Below are 17973 nucleotides of genomic sequence, written 5' to 3'. Positions count from 1 at the left end.
GATAGATAGATAGATAGATAGATAGATAGATAGATAGATAGATAGATAGATAGATAGATAGATAGATAGATAGATAGATAGATAGATAGATAAGAGGAATTACAGTCAGCATAAAGATAAAGGGTAAAAACAATAAAATAAAATGAAGGTAGTATGTATACAAAGTTTATGCAAAATATAGTTTATGTAAAATATACAAAGGTGTAGATGAGCAATACACAAAATATACAAAATGGCAACGCAAAGAATAGGGCATTTATAAACTTTTTTTTTATAGAACTTCAAGTCTCACTAAGCTGAGCTAACGCCGTATGCATATATAGCCATAAGTGATACATATACGGAAAAGAAACGTCGTGGGCACTGGTACTAATTAATGTATTCGTTTATTGGCTATTAGTCCGTTTTCAAGTGCACTTAAAAAAATATCTTATTACGTTATTTTTTAATTTTATTTAATGATAACAAGTTTGCTAGTGGGATTTAACTCGGTTTTATAAAACTCCGAAGTGTTTGGCGCTAATATTGGCGCTATTGACTCAATGCCCGCGCGACAGTGCCTGTCCTCCTCGCGCTCACAGTCCATGGCGAGCGTGGATGTATCCATGGGTGCCGGTCGCGAGCTGTTTAACTGTTTCCACGGCAACCTGAAGCTCCCGTCAATCAAGAGTCCAGCAGCTGTGTGTTTCAGCTCTGAAGAGTCAAGTTCGGCATCGATTTAAAGTCTCCGGTCTTCTTAAAGTAAGTCTGTGTGTTTGAGGCTTTATAATAGACTGATGTGCTTTAAATGTGTTTCAATGCGCAAAGTGAAATCAAGTAAATTTCAGAAAGCTTCAGTAGTTCCGTTAACTGTTGTACAGTTAAAAAATGTATGCTCCACTAATGGCTTAATTTGTCTATTTTAACATTAGGCACTTCAGCCACGACTAATTCAATATTTAAGAGGAGAAATCCTGCATTAGTGCTGAAGTGTAACAGCCTCTGGATTTAATGTCTATCTGTGGATAGTGAGGCGATGAAATTTATAGTCTCCTTAGTGAAACGAAGTCTGTGTGTCTTTCTAACAAGCTAAATTGTCCCCGTTTCCTGGGCAACTGAGCAACACAACCCCCCGGTCCCCCCCACTCTTTATTATGACTTCCCAGTGAGTCTCGACCACAGCTTCATGCCAAGGATGTGGGCTCTGTTTGTTACTGCTGAATGTTTGTCTTCAGCTACAGGACATGGCTGGAAGAGGCAGAGCAGACGCAGAGGACACGGACACGCTTCTTCACACTGGTCTGAAGTTTTATAGGAAGGACGTCCGTCTATATCATGAGTTTCATACAGTTTAGGAAGTTTGCAAATACTCAGTTTAACGCCTTTCTCTGCCTTCACAGATTTCAACGACAGCAATAGTACATTTGACTGTCCGCCTCTCAAACTGGACCACTGTGACCTCCTCCTGGATGCAATGGACGCTCAGCTTAGTCGGCTGCAGGTCTGTGACTATCATTTAGTTTTATTTTATTTTGTTTATCTCTGTGCATGTGCAGTTGAATCATGTACATTTTTATGTAACTGTGATGCAGGTCCAGCCTTGGAAACGTGAGGCAGTTTCAAAAGAGGCTGACCTCAGCAATACAGGTTATTTATGTCACATCACCCGCTTTATTGCAGATTTTATTTTTTTTATTATTATTATTTTTAATCAATCCTGGTAATCTTGTGCATCATTTATCCTAGCTCCTTTTGGGTGGAGTCAGTCTCTGAGCAAAGACACGGGCCTGGGAAGTACAAGTCAAACAAATGACACTCCCATGTGTTGCTTTGATTTGGTACACACTCCGACAAGGGAGCAAACATCAGGTAATGCAGTATTTTAAAATCAGAAATAAAAAAATTCTCCATTTTTAAGCTAAAAAAAAAATGGTTGTCAACATAAATGTTTAAAGTGGACCTATTTTCTTTTCTTTAATATTTACATAAGGACAAGGGATGTTCTTGTTAAACGTAGCTAACATTTCTGTTAATGAGGTAAACATGTAAAAGTTATTTCAGTGAGGCCAAACTCAAGCTTCAGATGCTCTGGACATTTGGTTTTCTAAGACGCAGACATCAACTCGCCAAGGATTTTACTGTTAGGTCATCAGCTTTAGGCACAGTATGTCCGCAGCGTCAGACTGTCTGCTTGAGTAGCAACACATGCATTTAATGTACGCCACACAAATAACTCGCACAATAACACAATGAGCAGGTTATGGGTGGCATCTTGCTGTAATCTCCACCCATCGGGCATAACATTAAAACCAGGCACACTATCTCTCCTCTGTCCTGTGCTCTACCCCAGGCAGCTGGGAAGATCCTGTCACCCACGAGGAAACTAACGAGAGGCTGGACAGATGGACGAGAGACAGAGAGGAAACTGAGTCACGCAGGGAGCAGGTCATCTGGAGGCTCGAGAGGCTGCTTGGAGATTCCTGTAATGACGGAAGGATGGCAGAAGAAACACACCCTCCTTCAGACAGTATCTGCACTGAGGACTTTGGCAGGCGGTTCAGAGAGGAGATGGTGGAAATGGCTTTGCCAGACAGTGCCATGCAACAGCTAGACAAAGAAGAAGAGGCAGAGAGGACAGACATTTCTGACAGTGACACGCACCAAAGTAAACAAAACAGAAAACGTATTCTTAATGTTGGGAGAATTGAGGAAAGCTGTAAAGACACAGTGGCTGCTCAGTATCAACAGTCAAACAAGCTGGAGCAAAGAAAGCCACCGGAGAAATGTCTGTCTGAGTAAATGTATCACATGTGCATGAGAAAGGAGGAGACAGAGAGATATACAAATCACCACAGTTGTTTGGGGAAGATAGCAACGGTGGGTACAACAGGGAGCTGAATCAGAGTGGTTATCCACAGCTTCTTGCCACATAGCCTTTAATTTGCTACAGATTTTTAGGCTTCAGGTTTCAGTCAAAAGTCCTGTCATAAACATAAATAATCTGAAATCTAATGTAACCAAATCATTAAATCTCTCTTAGAGATCTTCCCTTATTCTGCATCACACAGATGAATTCCTTTGAAGTGTGTTCAACACATTCATTACCCCCCAAGGATGAAACCTTTCCATCATGAATGTGAGCTTCTTGAAGTGACCTTAGTCCGAAATGTCAACTGAACACACACATCACCTGAACCTGTGGTTCACAAACCGTGGTTGGGCTTCTGGCTTGTAACCGGACTAACATTTCAGCACCACTGATCTAATAAGTAAAGCACATTAATGCATTCATTCTTCTGACCGCAGCCTTAAATGTTTAGTTAATGCGCTGTAATAGTTTCAGCATTTCTACTGTGAGCTGTTATCAATGCTGCAGCCGTGACTCCTCTGCTCTGCAGTCCTGACTCACATTTTGATTTTCTCAGTCCCTCCCAGAGCAGGGGTTGTAACAGACCATGGAAACATACAGTACAACAACAGCTGTTCTCCCAGGGCCAAGTGCTTGGCAGGTACCGCACGCAGATTACACTACATTTGCAAACACAGCCTAATTAACTCTGCCGGGATTCTGTTCACTCAAAACGTTAACTGTAAGCACTTGTTTTGTTGTTGTTGTTGTTGTTGTTGTTGTTGTTTTATAGGCGTGCCTGTGCGGAGTTTTGACACCGTGTCCATTGACAGTGACCTCGATACCGTCTGCACGGAGCACGTTAGGCAGCACATTCACAAGCGATCAGGTGAGAGAGTACAGGACACGTGGAGGAATGTGTTTAGATATAACATGTCGCCCATTCGAAATGTAGCTACTATCAAAACAGTTATTTTCATTTCAACCCACATTCATTCTTTAAGAGATAAAGAATGTTCAAAAAAATATAGAGAATACTGACAGGACTATAAAAACATAATCTGTGTGATGTCCCACCAGGTTGGCGCTCTCTCATTCATTCTGTCACGAACATGAATGACCACTGTACCACCCAGAGTGACTATGACACAGCCACACAGGAAGAAAGTGAATCTCAGTCCACGTCAGGTAGATGTGTTTCTTTTAAAGCCGTCGTCATTTCCACAAACATTTCAATCCGCATATGTCACATTATTTTTTCTATCTTCATTCACAAAGTCCAGAGATCTCCTCACAAACGTGTGCACAACAGAAGTCTCTCTCTGCGTAAAGCTCAACGTAACAAAAAAGAAACTCATAGGTAAAAATAACAACTTACAAATCTTTTCTTTTTTGCACTCTTTTAAAAAAAAGATTTCATTTCTTTACATTGTGCATTTTTGTGTTTCCTAGAACTGTCTGTTCTTTGAGTGACAATGATAAAGACACTGATGAAGAAATGAACCCCTGGAGAAGGAAGTCCAACCCTGAGAGGACGTCAGAGAAACTTCAGTCAGACTGGACCAAGATGAAAGAGCAACTCCGTAATCTCCAACAAGTAAGAGTTACCCCATAGGTGTATTTTTTTATGACTGAGAAATTCCACTGTGTACACAAATGATATTGTTGAGCTTGTTATGTGGTTTAGAAATGTGAGAGAGAGGAGGAGACTCTAAGGATGAAGAGAGCTCATTTAAAAGATGTGGAGCTCTGCCTCTCTGAACTTCAGCAGAAAAGGAAGGTAAAGTATATCATCTTCACCATTTTATTAGAAAACTGTTTTGAAGTCGCACCAATACTAACGGTTAATGGTTTATGTCCCAGCATGCCTTGCAGGAATTAAAGCGACTGACTTCAGAGAGATCACAGATGGAGAAGGAGAGGAAGTCTTTGGAGTCAAATCTGAGAGAGAGACATGAAGAGAAGGAGTCTATTAGGTATAAAAACAAACTCATTCTCCCATACAGTGTCACATACATAAAATGTTTTTTACTCACAACATCAACACAATCCTGTAGTTTTCTTACACTTTAAAGCAATGCATGTGTTAGTTGCCAGCTACAGACGCTGCAGAGACAGAAAGAATCCTGTCTCCTTGAGGTTAGAGGTGTCAAAGAAGATCTCGCAACTCTGACTCAACGTAAACAGACTCTGACAGATGGATCCTACATGAGCAGGGTAACGAAAACACACGCAAGTCATGTCTTTCAGTTCTCAGTGTAAATATGTCTCTTTTTTTGTAACTAGAATAATTTCTCAAAGTATTTATTTTTTTGACCCACATTCCACAAACAGAACAATGTGATGTCAGTGCTGGAGAGGGAAGAGATGGAAAGACAGCTGGACAGCACCAAAACAGAGCTGTTTGCTGAGCAGCGCTGTGCGAGAGAGAAGTTGGAGTGCATGCAAGAAGTACAGTATCAAAGTCTCTTTATATATAACTAAATTATATATTACAAACGTTAAAATTTTTTAGTACGTAATAGAGTTTATGTTGTGACTTTGTTTGGCAGGCAAATGGTTATAAGGTTGATAAAGGATTTGCTATGTTGTGTTTGTTATCACAACACCATTATTTTCATTTTTTTTCTGGAAACAAAAAATGTTACTACCAGAGTCTTGGTGCAGCACACCTTCAGAAAGCTTGTGTCTACTCCCAAATGAGGGAGAACTGTTTTAGAGGCACCAGGGAGAAGATGTTTGTTTGTGTGTCAGTCGCCAGACTTAGTCTGTTTCTGTTTAAAATGTCTTTGAATGTTCATTGTTGTGATCTTGGAGCAGAGGCTGGAGGAGACGCGTGAGGAGCTCCACAGCGCGACAGAAACCGTGAACTCACTGAGGAACAGATGTTCATGTCTGGAGGACGAACACATGCAGAAAAAAGGACAGACTGAGGTGACATCTTTCATCATCACACCACGTTACAGCACAAAAAAAAAAAATGTCACGTCACATCATGTGTCACTGCTGTTGCTCTTTCTTACCGTTAGACGCTTGAAGTTCAAGTGAGCGAGCTGCATGGTGACCTGGGACGATGTAAGATCCGACTCGGTACTCTGGAGAAAACGTTGGCCCAGAAAGAGCTGCAGCTGCTGCATGTACAGGAACAATACGAGGCCTTACAAGCAGAGAGAGATGGACTGAGGGGGGAGCTAGAGCACCTGAAAACACAACACTATGAAGAACTGAAGGAAGCCCAGGAGCAGACCCACATGTTGATGGTAAATGCTGAGCCTCTTTCATTTCACTGATGTAAACTGATTAGAGTTACTCAATCTTTAATTAAGGTAGAAGTGTTAAATCAGGGAAGAGTGTGCTGGCTCATGAGCAGAAAATCAGTTGACAGACAAGTCTGAAATACTCAAATTTCTTCTTCTGTTCTTCCATTCCTCTCAAGGTTAACAAGCAGAGTGAAGAGGAGAAAACCAGGGCTTTGAAAGAAGAGACTCTGGCTCTCACACAGCGCATCGAGTTCATGCAAAGTTCCATTCAGGTCGGTGTGTTGCTAAAAATCCACTATAACAGCCAACATATAATGCATGTACTGAATACCAGACTTGTTTGGAGGCCATTAGAGCAAAACCAAACCAAACTCATATATGTACCCAATGAGTAAAACCCTTCATACCTTTGAGTTCGGATCCTCTCCCATTCTGGCAGCGTAAAGAAGAAGAAGTGATAAAGCTGAGAAAATCTCTGCGGCAGCAAAAGGAGGAGGCAAAGAAACACGAGGAGGACCTGGAAATAGAGGCCACTAAAAAGGTACTTAGTCTAACATACAGTCCACAGTCCTGTTCAGCGTGGTTGTATGACATTCAGGGTGTACCCCCACACAGGCACACGAGGCAGTAGAGGAGGAGCAGCGGAAATGGGAGGAAGAAAAAGTGGAGTCGATGCAGGTGCACTGTGGGATACTTGAAGAGCAGCACAGAAAGAGTCTGGAAAGCTTGAGGAGTGAGATGCAGCGAGAGAAGAGTAAAGCACTGGCCTCTCAACATCAAGTGTTGGAACTAAAAAAAGTAAGAAGACTCCCAACCAACTACATACAAAATTATAATCTTAAACAAATCTGAATTCTGGCTTTGAATGATTGTCTTTTTTTTTTTCATCTCTAAGAAAGTGCAGGAGTTGGAGAGCGAGCGCGATGTGCAGCAGAAAGAGCAGCAGTCTTTGATGGCTGCCATTTGCAAATCGCTAAAAGAGGAGCACCAGGCCGAGCTGCAGCAGTCACAGAGATACATGGCACAGGTGCAGGAAAAGCCACACAAAGCAGTCGTTCAGAGACACAAAGGGATGTGGCGTCACATGAAAGCTGACACAGTGAGGTCTGTTCTCTCAGCAGAGTCAGAAGACGGCGCTGCGACTCCAGCAGGATGTTCGGCTGGCGGTGGAAGAGAATGACAGGCTCAGGGTGATGCTTGAAGAAAAGGAGAGCAGCCATAACCTAATCACTGCTGAGATGGAACAACAGCTGGGAGCAGAGTGCCAGCATCTACACCTCCTGCTGGAGCAGAGTGGAGCCAAACACAGTTCAGGGGGACCACCTCTCAGGTATCATTTAATTATCTGAATTACAACTGGTATAAAAAGTGAATGCTCTGTAAACAACAGTGTCTTTGTATTTCTCAGGTTTACAGTCACTGAAGCTCTCACTAACCTGAGAACACTACGAGAGCAACTGAAGATATTTATTAGCCGTCTACTCCAGGAGCTTGTCGCACAGAAACAAACAAATGATCAGCTGAGACAAGATAAGGTACAATATTGACTTTTCCTATATATTAAATGTATTCCATGACTACACATCCACAGGTTTATGTTGTTCCAGGAGCGAGAGCTGAGCATTCAGAGACAGCAGCTGAGGGTGGAGCGAGATCAAGCCTTGTCTTCTATAAAGAAGCGTCTCATCCAGGTATAACTCGTGTTTGTACGAATCCTCAGAACCGCATCGGTTACACGATTACAGACTGGGGCGTGTGTGCAGGACCACATCGAGGAGCTGAGCAGCCTGAAATGGGCTCAGATGAGCGATGGAGGAGCTGAGGGAGGAGCGGCGTCGTCTCTCCGCAGGCAGCTGAAGGACAAAGACCTGGAGCTCGTGCAGGTTCAGAGGAGCATGGCCGAGTGGAAGGAAAACACTGCGGCTCGCCTGGCCTGCAAGTTTGAAGAAGAGCTGACCACTGAACTGGAGAGGTAGCACGCTCAGCATGACGCAAATCTAAAGCTATATCTTAATGCTGTGTATTCAACTGTTTATGTTGATTTTCGCCATCTGACAGGTGCAAGGCAAAGTTGTTGAGGGGAAGGTAACTTGTCTCTGTCAAATATGACGTACTAACCAGCTGTCCGTCCTCACAAGAGCATGACCTCTCATCACCTAGCTGTTATGACCATACATGTAACATCTATCTATATGTACCAACCCATAACTCCTTCACGTAGCTGCGTTAATTATTCATTCAACAACGTTTCAAGTGTGTGTTTGTTTGTTTTATAGAAAAGCTTCAAAGACTCGAGAAGAGAGGCAGAGGAAGTTTGACAGGTCTGATGGTGCAAAGGTAAATGTTCTAATGTTCTTGCGTGAACATTGCGGTGCTGGTTAGGGAAGCAGTGCTGGGGCTGTGAGGTCATTGTTCGATCGCCTCTGTGATGTCAGAGGTGCTTTGAGCAAACACCTAAAAGTACTGCAAGCTGCTCCTGGGAACTTTGCAAGTATGCTCACTTGGATACGTTGAATGCAGAGAACAAAGTCCTTCTATGTGTGTATACTCCACAAGTTTGTATATATACACACATATACACACATAGACAGTATAAACATACATACAGTATACTATACACTGTATACTTTAACGTATGTATAAAGTACATGGCAAGTAAAGCAGGGTTGATTCAGCTCTTTTAGACTGTGTTTGTTTGTTGCTGTTGAAAAAATCTCATTGTCTTCCTCCCATCAGGAAACTCAAAAACCAGCTTGCGGTCCCTCCCTCCACGCTGTGGACTCTGCTGCCTCCCACGGCCCCTCAGACGTGGCTTCGCTCAAACTCCTGAGTTACCTTCAGAGCAGGGTGAAGCAGCTACGTGTAGAAAATCAGGCCCACACATGGAGTCCACCTCCCCGAGCTACAGCCCCTGTAGATTTATCTGGATCCTATCTTAATACCGTGAGTACGTTCATTGCAACAGTAGCAGGTTGTTGTTGATAACTGATACATTTACAGTGGCGACAAACAAGCATCTTCAAGTAGCATCTGAGTAATTCAATATGAAAGTGACATGATCAACACTTGAATATTGTTTTTGTGCTTATGTTTCAAAGTCAACAGGTACTGATTTCTCATTCACAGATCGCTCAGGGTCAGGACAGTGCTGGGATTCTGAATCAATCTTCAGGTCAGAGAGTCTGAAGCTCAGGACATGGACCCCGAGTTTCTGAAGTATGTTAAGCTGTTATGTGGCCACGCAAATGAATCATTCACCGTTATAGAACACGTGCTTGAGATAGCGGACTAACAAGCAGGTCATGGTGACAAATGACACAATGTGCTCACCGAGGTCACATTCCTGTCTTGAGCCATTTTATGGTTTACAGTTAGAGCGAACGGAGACTGATGATCTGACATTTCTCTGCAGACTGAGAATCATGTGAGTTATGTCAAATAACCTCATAAAGCTGACAGGTCTTAAGGGTGTCCCCGTAAATTAACTTTTCTTTTTGTTTGTTTTCACGTTCACATTAAATGCTATATATACAAATCATAACATTTATGTAAAAATACTGGGCAATTGATTTAGTTGGGGGGGTTTTAGTTCCCCGATGTTAAGTTTACCATGTTTAAAGCACCAGAAGCAAGATTTTATCCAGGATCTCCACATGAACAGTGTACGTTTATTAAAAAACAATTATAATACTGGATGGCTGGTTGCAGTTTTTCTTATGTACATAGGAAAATACAATCAAAGTTTTGCAATTTTTCCTCATAGCTCACAAATGGTGTACTTGCTAAGCAATAGAGGAAGATTATAGCTCCATCAAAAGTATAACTGCAAGCAGGAAGTCATGCTGTGAACAAAAGTGAACACCCTTAAGTGTAAACGATGCCAGTATTCAAAAAATTCAGGTACAAAGCAGTACAATGTATTAGCATGTTGCTTGCCACATTTTGGCAAAATTATGTCCACGCCGTCTGATTTCTAATATAAAATATGTAAGGCAACCTGTCTAGAGACCTTGGAAATTCACATTAATAAACAGTTTAATTAGGTCAGCTTACATGTTACACATCGTGGCCTGGGATTGCAGTCAGAAAACATGAACTGAGCAGTAAAGTAAATGATATCTTGCACAAACTGTTTGAAACAGCACAATATTTATATAAAGCCAATTTAGCTTCACAAACCAACCAGCTTCAAGTTGTCCAAGTCCTTTATCGTCTTTTACGTGACTACACGTCCAGTTCTTCTTTTTTTTTACTTTGGCTTGACTTTTAAAGCAAATAAGCACTATTACATCTCCATGTCCTCCTCCCCAGAGTTGTGGGCCACAGGAAAACTGTACAGAGGAGAGCGTGTGCCGGCAGGTGGACTAGAGGGGCGGAGGGAACTGTGAGGGGAGGGAGATGGACACGGAGTTGGGGGATGCCGAGATGCTGTGTGTTGTTTGCGCTGTTTTTGTAATGACCCCTTCAACTTCCGAGAGAAGGGATCGTCCGGTGGCCGCCACAGAACCAACTCCATGCAGGAATGACTCCTAAAAGTATGAGGAAGAAGCAGGTGAGACAAACCAAACGTCTCTAGACCCAGACGAACATGAGTCCTGTCATGCCTTTGAATTGTTGCTTAATTCACCATTGCTGTAAATGTTCAAATAACAAAATAAGGGGACGTACACAGACTGGGCTACTGTGTGGGGGAGGATGTCACTGATGCCACGCTGTAGACCCTCCTTCAAACTGTCAGAGATCACCAGCACTGGCCGCCTCTGAGCTGGTTCTACATCCAGATCTTCATCTTCATCATCATCCTCCAGAGTTATTCTAGGTTACATTACAGTATTCACTTCAATTCGAGGAGACAACATGTGTTCCTGTGATACAAAACCAACAAATCATCGCCGCCAGTAAATGGCAAAACAAAATCAGTGTGACTCATAAATGGGGAGAAATGGAACAGACCTTTTGACACAAAATAGTCTGTAAACACAGGTGTTAAAAGCATCAGGAAAGGCTCTGTTCCTTTTAGGCAAAGAGGCTTTATTACTGTCCTACGATTGGTTACGTGTGTATTTAGCTGCTAGTTCGTGTAAAAATCACTGCTGTGAAGAAGGTGCACACACCAAAGGAAACCAAAAAATATCTTGACAAAATACAGCTTCGTGTAGATCTAATTACCTCACTAATTATCCAAAACATCTGGTAGTAACAGATTTTCATTAATCGTATCTCATCCATAATTTTGATCTCAAAGCAGTGACCTAAGATAATCTAGAAATCATTTAACGTCCACGTAAGATCATTTTGACCAATCACTCACATAAATATTGTTCCTCACCAGGGAAGCATACAAGAGGCTTTGCACCTGGTCCTATTTTAAAGCAGATGTGTCACGTCACTTCTGTGGATTTCCCGCTATGTAATCAAAGCTGTTCCTCTCCTCTGAGCAAGTCATGTTCAGCTTGCACAAGAAATATTAAATTAAGAAAGCATTACTTCATTATACTCCTCTTTTATTTAGCTTTCATCAGATAGTAAAATCTTGCACTTGATCACTAAATCTCATTTATAAACAACTATTTCTGCAGTTGTGTGTTTTTTTTTGTATGTAAATGGATGATGGCAGATATTTAATGTTAGTTTGCCATTTAAAGATATGACCATGGCAATAACTGTGTCCAGCGATCACACACACATGCACCCTCTATTGACGCAGGATGTCCCTAAAAAGACTGGGAGTGACACTTATTCTTCTCACGGTCATTTTACATGCAAATAAAAGATCCTAGGATAGCTGGCTGCACGTGTTGGCATATTCCATACCTGTCTTCGATCTCCTGAAGTTTCCTCTGAGCCGCCTCTATCTCCATGCAGGAGTTCTCAGTTTCAGGTCGTGACAGGCCAGAGGTTGGCTGAGGCAAAGTCACATCTTGAGGGGTCGTGCAAGGCTGTGGAAGTGCAGGGCTGGCTTGCTGCGTTGACAGAGAAGGACAACTGTTTGCTGTTGGCCAGTCGCGATGAGATGAACTCGAGTTCTCCAAAATTTCCCCCTCCGCCTCAAACATTAACCTCCTCTTTTTGGCACTGCATCCCCTGTTACAAACATCAATAAGACAGATTTACTTTTATGTCAAAGTAGTGCTAATGTTCAGTATGTTACTTTGAATGAATCTCCCACATACTCATCATCCACTCTCCGCCTGTGCTTCCTGAGGCATCGTGTCTCCCAGCTGAAGTGGGAAAAAGGGAGACAGACGTGTTAAACCAGACAATGTCTAAACTGAAAATAATATCTATGTCAAACGTGTGCAGGCGTTTTATAGCCTTCAAATCATCTGCGCACGTACTTGTTAGAGACTGCAGCTCTGTGTAGGTGACTAGACGTGCTTGGATTTCCGAGATCAATCTCGGGAAGGTTTGTGGAGCCTGAAAATGAATACATGGCTGGCAGAAACCTCAACTCACGGCTTGAGGCGGCGGGGTGATGCATGGGGATCTGGGTGACGAAATGATTTGGGGAAAACCACGCGAGCAGATGACTATAAACGGATCTAATCTGGAAGATCAGTAATGAAACCAGTCAGGTAGGCTGACAAATGTATTTATATAAACTACATGACGGATAAGTTATGTTTACACGGGGTCAACTGTTTGTTTCCTAGCTAGCTACAACGACGTCGTAGCATGGTGCCGTTAGTAAGGTATTACGGGCAAAAAATGACTATTATTGTGTGGCACTGTAACGAACAATACCATCATTGCAATGAATAAAAACTTCGCAAAAGTTAAGCAGAAGCACACTGCGTTAAAGACAGACCTGTGCAGCTGCCCTGCCCCTTGCTGTTCTTGTTGATATCGATGTTTAGCTATCTTGCCTCCGGTCAGCTCTCGCGTTTCTCTTCCGAAAAATCCCGACTAGCACACAAAAACAAGCGTACGTCTCCCTGATTTAACCGTATGACGGCACCGCGGAGCAAAACATGGTCCCACAATGATCTGTGCCTGCAGTGGACAGCTTGAAACGTAGGCAGGGTTAGTCTGACGTTAGCGAGCTACTTTGAAAAAAAAAAAAAAAAGTAGCTCAGGAAGGCTCGTCAAGGTTCCAGAACGTGCGTTTGTTTTTTGTGGGGGATTGTGGGAAATGTAGTGACAATAACTCATACGGTAAACGGTGTACGCCACAGTCTCACTTGTGTTTAAACACTAAAATTTATATTACTAGAAATGAAACTTAGCTTGGATTAAGTTGGCAGTAATTGATATCACCTGCTTCTGTAATTAAAATGTATTTTTTTGTTTTTTCCCAGTGACCGGAAGACTGTACGAGCGAAGAGTGTACAACTTACAAGATAATAAACACCAACTTCCTGTTTACAGTCAGACGCGAAGCTGTAAGCAAAAAGGCACCGTTTTGTCATCTCAAATGACCAGTCATGTGACAGAGGTGTACTAAAAACTGATGTCTCCATTTGTTTCTTCACTTGGCTCTGATTCTTCACGGAGGATACCGGACAGAGGTAAAACAGCAGCTGTTTACTGAAAATAGCTTCGAGGCTAAATTACAAACTGCTCCAACAATGCGATGAGAAAGTTCTCACAACATTAACCAACGAAACTTAATACTAGACTCTGTGTTTAATCTACGTCTACAGGTGGTCATCTATATGTTTATTGTGAACTATAGTGTATACCGACCTTCTTTGATTTCCCAGTGTTACATTTTTCTTGTTTCTTACGTTTTGTGCGACTTTTGATCAATTTCTGTTTGTGTCAATTTACAGGTTATCCAACATGCTAGTTTTGGTCTTTGTTACAGCCTTGCTGGCTTTTGCATCCAGCAAACCCTGTCGTAAGTTGTTTATCCTAAAACGAATTCAGCTATTGTAGGTTAATAAAACATTACTTAATTTGCACACACTGTGAGATAGCTTTGTTTGCAAATACACTCAGTCACCACTCAGGACATTCACTGATTTTGCAATTCAAGAAATTCTGAATGTGACTGTCTGTTATAGTTCTAGTTGTGTAGTTTTTATTGACTTTAGATGTTGATTCTGTAAATTTGCTGATGCAGCTGTTCTGGTTTTGCAATGTTTCCTGTGGATGTCAGAACAAAGAACCGAGAGTTACGTCCCTTTTTTTTTTTGTACGTGTGAAGTGAATGTTTTTATTTTCATTTAAAATTTTTAATCCAGATACTGGAGGAGACAACAGTGAGCTGCTCCTGTCACTCAACAAGAATCTCCTTCAGTCTTTGGAGACGCAAGAAGGACTCCCCAATCCAAGTATCCACTTGGCGTTACGGCTTTCTGATAACCACAACCTCGCCAAGGAAAGCGAACACCTCACCAAACTCAAAACTGATTTGCACAATCACCTGCAAAGGTATTGCACTGATTACGAATGAATTTATTTTTGGAGCATGAAAATATTGCTTTCCTTGATGTTTTTTTTTTTTTTTAGCTCTATTTCAAGCAGCCAGTCAGTGGTTGGGCTCTTGGCGCTGTACACCCTTGCTCTGAGGTCCTCATGCTATGACCTCAACACAGTCACATTCACCGTGGACGGCAAGAGTGAGACACTGCTGACACAACTGAAGAAGCAGATGGAACGTGAGAAAGACAACATTGCCTGTAAGGTTTCTTTTGACCTTTTGGAGTCCAGTGGTTGTCTTTGTCTTTGTGCTACAACATTAACTTAAAGTTTACACAGTGTGGATATTATTTTTGTCCAAAAGGTGTTTAAAAAATATAAAATATTATAAACAGGATGAACCTATGTTTATATATACTGGTCTCAGAATTCTACACTAAACTGAAATAAAATGCATAGATAAAGCCCATTTTTGAGCATTACATTAAGTGACATTTTCATATAACTTGCTCTTCTTTTTCTCCCCCCCTTTTACTGTGCGCAGTCAGCCATCGCCCTTTGACCAACTATTACCAGTACTCTCTGGGTGTGCTCAGTCTGTGCGTTAGCGGCATCAGGGTCAACAATCATGTCACCCACAAGCTCATCAAAGCAGTAGGACATGAAGATTGTGGGGGTGTTGGTGAGTGACTCCTGCCTAAACTGTCTTTAGATCATAAAATAGATATTGTACGTTTTAATTCTGACTGATAAAATGTGTCAATTAAGTATTACTGTCCACCTTCTACTGATATTACTTGACAGTCATTTTTTTCCTGCACCAATTATGCACAGTTTTGCTGTAAGACTACGAACAGTCTATGGTAGGAGTGAGATATTTCACACCCAACTGAAAGTCTAAAAAGTCACTTAATAGTTTGTTCTGTTACCTGAGGGCAATTTTACTCATAGCCACCTCACAGAAGCGCAGTCCCATTTTCTGTGATCCCATTTTGCAAAAGCTGTTTGTGCTTCTTGTGCTTCAAGCTAAGCTCCCCTGCTGAATTGCGGTTATTCAGATCATGTGGAAAGTTCGCTGGCATTTTTTAGAGCCTAGTTTAGTTTTGGGAAAGACTACATAGGCTCGGTATTAATATATTCTGTCGTCTCTCACCTCAGACACCTCTGCCATGGCTGGAATGGCACTGCAGTGTGTGAAGGACTCAGGCTCTCATGCACACACTGCAGAGCTCGACACAGCCCTTGGCACGATCAAGCAGAAGCTCCTGGCTTCTCGTAGGGCTGATGGTCACATCGGCAATGAGTTCAGCACAGGTCTTGCTGTTCAAGTAAGGATTTCTTTTTTTTTCTCCTTTGTCTCACAGCCTTGTGTTGTGGCTCAAACATGCTTGTTTTGGTGTGTTCAAGGCATTACTGGCAATGGGCACTGAGGTCGCCGAATGTGATGCTTCAATGGAGGCCATGAGAGCAGCTGCCAGAAGTAACACATACCACAACCCCATGGCTGTATCGCAGACGCTGCCGGCTCTCCAGCAAAAAACCTACCTGACAGTTAAAAGCAAGGCGTGCCTCAATGAGGATGGTACGTGCAACATTATTTCCACATTCTGTGATTTGAGGTGATGTCTGCATTATCACTGTTTTTGTGATGTGTGTGTGTCTTCCTACAGACACTCTGGTCCTCGAGCCCACAGATCCTGTGGTCGTTTTGCCAAGCGAGAGCACAGTGCGTGTGCAGGTGGAAGTGGTGACGTCCAGCGGAGCGGCAGCACGTTACCCTGTGGACGTGCCGAAGGGCAGCTCACTGTTGGAAGCCTTGGAACTGCTCAAGGGGAAAAATGTTGGCTTCACGTGAGTTCATATATTGCGTCATTATGGTTCCTCTTGTTTTTTTTCTTATACCTCCTCTGTGATCACCTGTGGTGAGTAATTCCTGATGCTGTGTGGAAGGTTTGACAAAGAGTCCAGCATGTGGGGACCTTTCTTAAGTGTGGTGAATGGAGAGCAAGCCCGACAGAGCGACCGCAGATACTGGCAACTCTCTTCCAACGGTTCACCTCTCACTGAAGGTAAGGACAAACACACACTACACTGTGACTCACCTTCAGATCATTTATTTGATCAGCTTGAAGGTAATTTTGGTTAATAAAAAAAACACGGTTCACTCCCACAGGTGTCGGGGATTTCAAGATACAGACGCCTCAAACGATTTCCATCAGAAACACAGCCTACTGATGATGCAGCAGGGATTGACGTGAATGCAAGTGCTTCAGTACACTTTTGTAGTTGCCTGTCTTTGGCCGTTTTAACCAATGATTATGATCGCTATCTACTGTGAATGAATACCCATTGTCTCTTCAAAGAATGTTTTAGTTCTATTAGGTTAATTGCCTGAATCAAAGTGTGATTAAGAACTGCCAGAACAGACTTGGTTCTGAATATTCTTACTTTAGTACGTGATGTTATGATGTTATGATGATGATTGATATAATGAACACTTTTTTTTTAAAATGTACTGCACATTGTGATTGTGTTGTACTGACTTTCAAAGGTAGGATTTTTGATAGGTTTGTGTTTTTGTTACAAACTAAATTTTAACACGAGTGAATGACAACAATTTATCCAAGAAAAATTAGACAATATTGTGCTATTAGATTATTTCCCCTGCATGTAGGTAAAGCACTTTTATGATGGATTATGAATATTGCTTTATTACCAATACACAACACGTACAGTAATGTAAAACAAGTATTATCGGTTTAGATCCATAGTATGTTACTATATTGTATTTGGACTGAATAGTTGTTAAACTTCACTAATAAAACTCTTCATGTCTTCCAAGGCACATGGTTGTGATAAAGTTGATTTTGTAATTTTTGAGTGACTCTCTGGACTTTACCACTTTTCAGCCATTTACACATTTGATCTTTGGATTCAATACGTTGAAGATGCAGAAGCTAAACAGAATTTAAGTGTTCTGCTCAAAAATTACCAAAGTAAAATGGTGTGTGTGTGAAAATCAGAAGGTTAATGTTTAAACTCATGCTGTGCTATTTAAGTGCTATTAATGGCACAGAGGATGATGATGGAGAAAAAGGAGATTTCCTAAATTGTGAATTTCTTGATCTCCTATTCACATTTTGAGAATCGCTTACGAGACTGAAAAGAAAAAAAACTATTTCATGCTTTTATTATTTTATAATAAGCCCTTTTTGTTGCCACTGGCAACTCAGACTTAAATACTATATCTTGTCCCATGTGACGATTTACCAAAATAACCGGTTTTATTAACAGACGATCATGACGTGCCTATATATCTTTATACAGTCTATGTCTTACACTGCCACATTCTCGGTATTTATTATTTAATGTTGAGTATGTCACATACCTTTGTGCAAAGCAAGCTAAATCAAGCAACTGTGTTTTTTTCCGTTTATTTTCAAATGAGCTTTATTTTGTCGGAAGGCTTTTATTGCGAAAGTACAAAACACGTGACCCGGAAATACTTCTTTTACTTTTTTT

General features: G+C 41.7%; 3 protein-coding genes across 5 annotated transcripts; 2 read left to right on the top strand and 1 right to left on the bottom strand.

Moving 5' to 3' along the window:
- Positions 1–542: 542 nt before the first annotated feature.
- Positions 543–9589, top strand: si:ch211-102c2.8 (trichohyalin). The gene is made up of 29 exons (XM_047591633.1): positions 543–680; positions 1215–1278; positions 1380–1480; positions 1572–1626; positions 1726–1848; positions 2330–2644; positions 3405–3488; positions 3621–3716; positions 3908–4015; positions 4106–4187; positions 4280–4424; positions 4515–4607; positions 4691–4803; positions 4918–5044; positions 5162–5278; positions 5648–5761; positions 5857–6087; positions 6264–6359; positions 6527–6628; positions 6703–6885; positions 6983–7114; positions 7209–7417; positions 7496–7622; positions 7695–7778; positions 7851–8059; positions 8146–8172; positions 8364–8424; positions 8824–9030; positions 9214–9589. The coding sequence occupies exons 1-29, from the start codon at positions 543–545 to the stop codon at positions 9271–9273; spliced, it is 3603 nt and encodes a 1200-aa protein (XP_047447589.1). The 3' UTR covers positions 9274–9589.
- Positions 9590–9735: 146 nt separating this feature from the next.
- On the bottom strand, positions 9736–13157 carry ccdc117 (coiled-coil domain containing 117). Of its 3 annotated transcripts, none has more exons than XM_047591969.1 (6): positions 12896–13157; positions 12426–12634; positions 12261–12308; positions 11902–12171; positions 10756–10902; positions 9736–10616 (listed from the first exon to the last, which is right to left on the bottom strand). In XM_047591969.1, exons 2-6 carry the CDS (start codon positions 12566–12568, stop codon positions 10373–10375), a joined length of 852 nt encoding a protein of 283 aa, XP_047447925.1. In that variant the 5' UTR covers positions 12569–12634; positions 12896–13157; the 3' UTR covers positions 9736–10372. The 3 variants fall into 3 exon arrangements, with proteins under 3 accessions (XP_047447925.1, XP_047447926.1, XP_047447924.1); XM_047591970.1 differs by having other exon boundaries at positions 12426–12574; XM_047591968.1 differs by having other exon boundaries at positions 12426–13156.
- Positions 13158–13404: 247 nt separating this feature from the next.
- Positions 13405–17296, top strand: tcn2 (transcobalamin II). Its single transcript, XM_047591938.1, has 10 exons — positions 13405–13595; positions 13860–13927; positions 14274–14463; positions 14542–14711; positions 14996–15133; positions 15610–15779; positions 15859–16033; positions 16122–16302; positions 16402–16520; positions 16625–17296. The coding sequence occupies exons 2-10, from the start codon at positions 13870–13872 to the stop codon at positions 16684–16686; spliced, it is 1263 nt and encodes a 420-aa protein (XP_047447894.1). The 5' UTR covers positions 13405–13595; positions 13860–13869; the 3' UTR covers positions 16687–17296.
- The last annotated feature ends 677 nt before the right edge of the window (positions 17297–17973 follow it).

Source organism: Mugil cephalus, chromosome 8 (genome assembly GCF_022458985.1).
Source record: "Mugil cephalus isolate CIBA_MC_2020 chromosome 8, CIBA_Mcephalus_1.1, whole genome shotgun sequence".
NCBI lineage: Eukaryota > Metazoa > Chordata > Actinopteri > Mugiliformes > Mugilidae > Mugil > Mugil cephalus.
Note: the sequence above shows the minus strand (reverse complement) of the source record. Positions and strands in the feature narration are given on the sequence as shown.

Excerpts from the sequence above, each read along its gene's own strand:
- si:ch211-102c2.8 (XM_047591633.1), top strand. The coding sequence starts at position 543 with ATGCCCGCGCGACAGTGCCTGTCCTCCTCGCGCTCACAGTCCATGGCG. Across the intron at positions 6,886-6,982 it reads AAGTGTTGGAACTAAAAAAA|AAAGTGCAGGAGTTGGAGAG; the intron begins GTAAGAAGACTC and ends TTCATCTCTAAG. Across the intron at positions 8,060-8,145 it reads CTGACCACTGAACTGGAGAG|GTGCAAGGCAAAGTTGTTGA; the intron begins GTAGCACGCTCA and ends GCCATCTGACAG.
- ccdc117 (XM_047591969.1), bottom strand. The coding sequence starts at position 12,568 with ATGCATCACCCCGCCGCCTCAAGCCGTGAGTTGAGGTTTCTGCCAGCC. Across the intron at positions 10,903-11,901 it reads CTTCAGGAGATCGAAGACAG|AATAACTCTGGAGGATGATG; the intron begins GTATGGAATATG and ends AATGTAACCTAG. Across the intron at positions 10,617-10,755 it reads CACACAGTAGCCCAGTCTGT|GAGTCATTCCTGCATGGAGT; the intron begins GTACGTCCCCTT and ends TCATACTTTTAG.
- tcn2 (XM_047591938.1), top strand. The coding sequence starts at position 13,870 with ATGCTAGTTTTGGTCTTTGTTACAGCCTTGCTGGCTTTTGCATCCAGC. Across the intron at positions 15,134-15,609 it reads TGAAGATTGTGGGGGTGTTG|ACACCTCTGCCATGGCTGGA; the intron begins GTGAGTGACTCC and ends CTCTCACCTCAG. Across the intron at positions 15,780-15,858 it reads GCACAGGTCTTGCTGTTCAA|GCATTACTGGCAATGGGCAC; the intron begins GTAAGGATTTCT and ends GGTGTGTTCAAG.